The sequence below is a fragment of the Ceratina calcarata genome, unplaced genomic scaffold (genome assembly GCF_001652005.2).
Source record: "Ceratina calcarata isolate Rehan_Ccalc_2016 unplaced genomic scaffold, ASM165200v1 scaffold679, whole genome shotgun sequence".
Taxonomy (NCBI): domain Eukaryota; kingdom Metazoa; phylum Arthropoda; class Insecta; order Hymenoptera; family Apidae; genus Ceratina; species Ceratina calcarata.
In genome coordinates, this window is record NW_017178052.1 from 1,982 (window position 1) to 8,890 (window position 6,909).

Genomic DNA, 6,909 nt, shown 5'->3' on the forward strand with positions numbered 1-6,909 from the left:
AAGTTAAGTTGCATATAAAATTTTATCTTTAATGATCTCATTATTCTTTTAGTTTATTGTTTTACACATTGCCTATTCAATGCAGAATAAACTTAACGCTTTTGTGCTTGTTTATATGTTACGTCCTGTATTACGGGTTCTTGCCTTTATTCAAAGTGCTTAAGCACATTTTGACCTAACTATCTATCTTAAGGGAATAGGTATTGGATATAGAAGGATTGGCACGATATTTCTTTAACAGTATATATTCTTTAATATTATTCTCGGTTACATACCAGTTGCTGCTTAGCTCAGCCTAATCGGAGGTTTCACGTGTCAGTGGGCTTTATGCTGACTCTAGTCACACACGATACTATGTATTTACTTTTATACGTAACTGCTCTAATTCCCAGCGGTTTCTAGGCAATGCGTTCGTCCCTCGGGTAAGCCGTTTAAGAATCTTTCGATTCAGGGTGTTCCCGACGTGCGGGAGGGGCTCAGGCGTGGGCAATAAAAAATCGGCGGATGAGCGTTTCAACGTGGCTGTGATCAGCCACGAAAGCCGCGTGGTGTTAAGGGCTGGCATAGCTACAGCCCATGGGCCACTTTCGATTTCCACTCCCTCGGGTTAGACCCGGTTAATCAGAGTAGGCTGCGGGGCGAGGGAAGATTTTGGATCTTCTTTCGCGGACGCATACGGCTATGACTGAGGTGTTGGTTCAGGGAAACGTGTCGTCCAGATTGGCTGCCGTGATGAAGCACGGTGCCATTGCTCGGCGCCTGAGTTGTGCGAACGCACGATCGGGAAAATTAGGGGTTGAAGGAGACTGGTCGATAACGAGTCGCGAGCGAATCTTACAATTAGAGTACGTTTCATTATGTAAACGCACTGCTCCTGGCGTAAGTTTTTCCCTCTAAGAGGTTTTCTTTACGTCGCGGGCAAAAGCCCGAGCGAATGCGGAAGCGGTGCGGAGCACCTCTATGCGAGAGGACAGGTACGGTCGCGGAACACGCGCGCGAGCGAGAATCGAGAGCGAGCGTTCTGCAGGCGTGCGTTGCGATGAAAAAGACGCTCGCGAAAATGAAATTACGAGCAAAATTGTAATTAGCAACGGGTATTGTGCGATGGGACACGTGGAAAACGCAACGTTTGTTCATCGATGCTCTTAAAAAGAAGAAACATTAAAAGGGTGTTTTGCGTTAATTCAAATTTAGTTCTTAATTGCATCCGAGCGCGAATCTGCTCAAGGAGCAGCCACACAGGGAATCAGCTGAACGATGCTTTGAAACCGATAAGGACACGAAGAGAGTTCGCGGGTTAAGAGTCGAGAACTGTCGTATCGGCTCCGATGGCCAGGCTTTATAGCCGAAAAGCTTCCTTTAATCATTTCGACATGTCCTGGTCTTCATACGCATCTTGAAATGCCTTAGTTACGTCGAAACGCTTAATCGTCATTTCGACATGCTCTACATTTCAAGCGCATCTCAGACCGATGACCAAGAATGTCGAAATGATTAGTCGTCACATTTCGATACTCGCTGATGGTTACCGAGCGCGTATTACGAAAGCGACAAATGACAAGGAATTTCATAGGAATTTCATATATAACATATACTCTCACAAATTATGCATACTTTTGAAAGATTTAGATTCATCCATTTATTGACTAAACTTTACGTGTATTTAATATATCACTTAATGTATATATTTCTCAACTCATTACCATGTAGCGTGTAAAAATCCATATGCCTTAATTACATCGTTTACGTAGACCTCAGGACGGTACAATATGAGACGCACACTTTTACGACCTAGAATAACGTAAAACTATCAATTTTCCCAATCGAATAACCGTCACTCGATAACATTTTACCTCTGCGAAAGTGTCCAAATTCAATTCTATCAGTCCGCCAGCCGTCAGTTGAGGTGGTGTCAGATTCCTGCGTTGAATCATAACGAATAATGCTTGCGTCTTAACGTTTCCCCTATACCAGCACGTTTCGTATCTATGACAATCATCAGAAAGTACGTGTGAACAAAATCCGTAACGACAAATGCTTTCTGAACGTAGATCTAGTATACTACAAAACAAGCATTGGTATGAACATTATCGGTGAATTATTCTTGTCAGCGGACTCAATGTTGGTCAAATGTTGTCGATTAAAATATTGTTGACAAAATGATTGGCGGTAGTTTGATACAAACCCATTATTAACAACACTTGGTATGAAATCCGATACTCACGTTTTAATGTAAATGCTATCTTGTAAGTTGATCACGAATTGACCTTGAACCGTAAGGAAGAAGATGTGTACAAACTGAGAAATCGCAAATCCGAAGTAATGATAGGTTTCCATATTAAATGACACCGTGGCTGCCTATTGTTTCAATCATTTTTAATATAGTTTACGATACCGATTGACTAATAAGAGATTGACATTTTCACGGTTCGGCATCATACAATTTACAATCTTGAGGCTTTCGGATGTAATTATTCCGTATTCCGTGTAGAATTACCATTCCCTTAATTATAATATTAATATACAGGGTATTCAGTTATTGGTGGGAAAAAGTTTAAAGAGTTATTTTAAACGCCAAGATAAGTCAAAAATAAAAAATAAAAAGTTGTGGTAGGTACTGTATACAGGATGCGAGCGAGAATATAGTATGGTAATTTTAAGATAGTATAAAGTAGATTTAAGATACCATAAGATTGTAACCCAAGGGGGGATCAATTAATAAGTCATACATAAAGAACACACTGTATTAGCATTTAGATTGTTAAACACACGTACTATCTGAGAACGAATGCCGACAGGAATAATTTTTGATCGCTGGTAAGTAAAAAATAAAACCTCCGATACAATATTCTTACTCTTAATGTTTACCTTATTTCAGTTCCCAGAATCGATCTTTAAAATTTTTTAGTAGCCGTACACTTATGGTCTAAGATTACTTCTAAGTTTCATTAGCATTGCAGCTAACATTGTCAGTAGTCAAAAAAAACATTGATACATATTCACACCCGAAACCATCAAAAATGTAAATTTGATTGACTGAGTTTTCTTACCTGGAATAATGTTATGGTGAAAGATATAATTACCACGCCGACTTGTACGAAGAGGTTTATGGCATACGCGCTCTCGATTTCAGTGAGATACCTACCTAGTTCATTTAAAATTGTCTATAGCAATTTACTAATGCGTCAGTTAGCCGTCGAAGCAGTGGCAAAAGAATCAAGTATGAAATAATACATCTTAAAACAAGTCATGTTTCGTGAATAAACTCTTGACGAGCAACAAGCGGATATTTACGGTTTTATAAGCCATTTATGCTGCAATTTAAACTATCGTATGCAAAAATCTACGAAACAATATGTATATATGAATTAGAAAACGACATTTAGCGTTTGTTTCTTAAAACAAAGTCTAAATATCTAATAACGGATAGAAGTACGCAGATTGTTTATAAATATACTTCGCATCATATTGAATGATTAAATTTTAAACAATCATTTTTATTAGATTGATTGAAATTTTGGGAAGTGTTCCATCCCTCTCAAGTTTGAGTTAAACTTGCAGCAATTTGTTCAAGTGCAGGCAAGCGTTAGGCAACGAGTGTTTAAACTATGAACGGAGTTCGAAAGCGACCACATGCTGTGTTCAATATTGTGATACTAACGCAAAAGCTCGTTTATGAGAATTAATGGCGTCGCATACATTTTTGTACAATCTCTCGTTGTCGACTTTCGTATCGTCTGTTAACGAATATAAGCTGTCCAAACTGTACTTGAAACGAGATCTGCAATCATCACTACTACTGTTAAAATAGCGTACTGCGTAATGGTTCCTAGTTTCAACAATGTTAGTATCAATATTCTTTTCTACGATTTGCTCTATTCACGCAATAAAATTCATTAAGTGTTTGTTATTATTAGCTATGTGTATTATTACGTTATAGTATTCTATGTTGTATATTATAGTATATCGTACTATGTTGTATTATTCGGTGTATTCATAAATGCATATCGGTACTACAGGGATTATATCAATACGCTAAAACGAGTAAAAAATACTATTTATGAACTTATTGGCTAAATGTGAAACTTACCCAGCGAGTGCGAGGAGTCCACAAACATGTTGCACCGAGTAGATCAATATCGTATCCGACGCGACGAAGACACTCATGGCGAAGATCGTACATAATGTCGTGTATATGATAATCCCATAGTAATACTTGTCTGGACTGTCAGTGAAGTAGTAAGCTGGGTACATTTCCATCCGCCGTCGCGATTCGTTCAACGGAATTAGTAGATCCATCACTTTCGGTACCAGGGGACGGAGTAAGAATGCCGCAATACATATATACGCATTTACTATGACGTCAATTACGTGTTACAAAATCGTTTGTAAAATAATGTCAGCAATACGCTCTCGTCGAAACGCCAGGTCAGATGATTTGGCGACATTTACTGAAACGAATGCTATATCTGCTTGCCTCGTCTTTGATTGAGTCGGCTACTGAAAGACGATTCCCACTCTCCGGCCATAGTCGGATCATGGACCTGAAGCACAGTATACCTAATACCAGTATGGTCACTCTCTCTTGGGAATTGTGTCCGATGTCACGTGGTACGCCGCCATGTCCTTCGTGTCCACATGCGCAGTAGAGCTGTTGCCCGCCGTGTTCTCGGTATTATAAAACTTTTATTTCACGAAGTTCTGTTGTACATCATAAGAGGATTAATTAAAATTTTTATTTCGCAAAGTTCTGTTCCTATTTTTATTACTGTATGCCTATCCTTTTCCTTTTCTTACTTTCAATTTAAGATAAACTTTCGTCACAGTATAGGTATACTGTGCTTTCGTTATGAAGAATGAAATTTTTGATACGGCTGTGAACAAGTTTATACTTCAATCAAGTGCGCTATTTGGATTATACTACGTATATTCGACTGAAGAGTGCACCACTTGTGGACAATATTAGCTATACTGTCAAATATTAGGTATACTGTGGTACAGCTTTAGTCATATTCTTGGCTGTGCCGAGCAGAGTTCAGCTGACGGCCCGTTTTCTCTAGATTTAAGTAGCTAATACATAGATGGGCAGCAGTCGCCTCGCGCTATGCTAGCCGCTTGCATTGGCGTAGCATAGTCATACATGCCGAATAAAGACGCGCGCGAATCCATGAAGTTATAAAACATAATGCGTATCGATTCAGCAAAACCTTCGACTACATCGAAGAGCAAGACTAATTTGTTACGACACTTTAAATTTTGTAACCTTTTCTAAATACTAATATTACGGCTTGTACGAGAGCCTAATTAAATAAATATACATGTTCTGTAACCGCAAATTTTTCCAATGGACCATTTTGTACTTATAATCCGGCTTTCTATCGCGACATACTATTATCTCTTCCTAAAAATAGAAATGATTTGGTTAACCTGTTTTACAATACCCCTATGGCAATAGGAAAACTTAATTAAACAAATATGTATGTAGGTTGTGTAAAATGTAATCGCACGGCTATTTAACGGTTAATTTTCTGATCTTATTCGGCTATTTATTTACTGCCGTTTACAAAGTCTTCAAATTAGAAAAGAATTTACAATGAATCAAAAACTGTTCAAAATAATATATTTAGAAAAGGATAACAAAATTTATTTTCATTAACACATGCATTAAATTGCGTGTTCTGTATAAAATGCAATTTTTTAGGGGCGTAATAAATCAGTCGTAATATTGAGTCATGTGTGTTGGATTCGCGCGGGTCTTTATTACGTCGTCATGTATAGCGATGCCAATGCAAGCGGCTAGCGTAGCGCGTAGCGACTGCTGCCCATCTATGTATTAGCTACTTAAATCTAGAGAAAACGGGCCGTCAGCTGAACTCTGGTGCCGAGATACATGTGCAGTAGAGCTGCAGGCATGTCCATGATTGTGGCATGCGCAGTAGAAATTCTCGGACGTTAATTCTCTTCGAGTGATCATACTGGTTTTAGGTATACTGTGCCTGAAGGACGGAGCATTGTGATGGTAAGGAGCGCCGAAATACGCTAGGGGGGGGGGGGGGGAACACAATAGGCGCACGCGTCACTCCCCTCCCCATGCAGCAAATTGCTGGTCATATTTTGGCGCATCCTACAGATCAAAATACGTATTATGGCCTGTTCACATTATCATAACCGTAATCGTACCGTAAGAAAAATCTTATGTGGTGGGGAGCGAAATTTTGGGCTCGAGAGATGACCTATGTGAACCTGGCACTCCACTCTATACCTGAGTTCGCGAGAGCCTAGGAGCGGGCACAGTTCAGTTTTTGATCGTTCTGCGCATCTCAATGCTTCACCGTGTATACTGAACTGTGTGGAGGGGGTTCGCTGCGATCCTACCTTCCAAGCTGCGCGAAATGGTCCTACACTCTCGGCGAACCGAGTATAAACGACCATGCATTCGATTGCCCTCGGTTTGTACCCGTTTGTACCACTCTTCATTTCGTATATACCCTTAAGGCTCGAATTTATAGTCGATTCTCGCACTTGGCACTCAGCACTCAAGTGCGTCCAACCATTCCGCGTTCAATGTACACATTTATGTTATGTTCAGATTCTAAAAGTTTTATACTTCATGCTTGAAAAAGAAGTGAAAGAAGTGGAAAAGGAGAAAAACTATTGCGCAGCTATTCCGCTTCTCTCACTTCTTTTTAAACATAACAATGTGTACATTGGTGGGACGCACTTGAGTGCTGAGTGTCAAGTGCGAAAAGCGACTATAAATTCGAGCCTCAGGGATGAAAGTTCAAGGAGGTGGGAAAAATAGGTAGCACCCCATTTTAACATATCGTAATTTGCCAATGGTCATTCGATTAAGCATCGTTTGTACCCGTTTGTACCGCCTTCACCTTTCTTTGTACCTCCGGGAGTTCG

General features: G+C 39.7%; 1 protein-coding gene across 3 annotated transcripts; it reads right to left on the reverse strand.

The window, feature by feature from the left end:
• Positions 1–1,611: 1,611 nt before the first annotated feature.
• On the reverse strand, positions 1,612–4,680 carry LOC108630109 (odorant receptor 49a-like). 3 transcript variants are annotated; one of them, XM_026817794.1, is made up of 6 exons: positions 4,091–4,680; positions 3,662–3,781; positions 3,051–3,141; positions 2,225–2,358; positions 1,854–1,986; positions 1,612–1,791 (listed from the first exon to the last, which is right to left on the reverse strand). In XM_026817794.1, the coding sequence occupies exons 1-6, from the start codon at positions 4,297–4,299 to the stop codon at positions 1,744–1,746; spliced, it is 735 nt and encodes a 244-aa protein (XP_026673595.1). In that variant the 5' UTR covers positions 4,300–4,680; the 3' UTR covers positions 1,612–1,743. The 3 variants fall into 3 exon arrangements, with proteins under 3 accessions (XP_026673595.1, XP_026673597.1, XP_026673598.1); XM_026817796.1 differs by lacking the exon at positions 3,662–3,781 and having other exon boundaries at positions 4,091–4,674; XM_026817797.1 differs by lacking the exon at positions 3,662–3,781 and having other exon boundaries at positions 3,051–3,145; positions 4,091–4,206.
• Between the last annotated feature and the right edge of the window lie 2,229 nt (positions 4,681–6,909).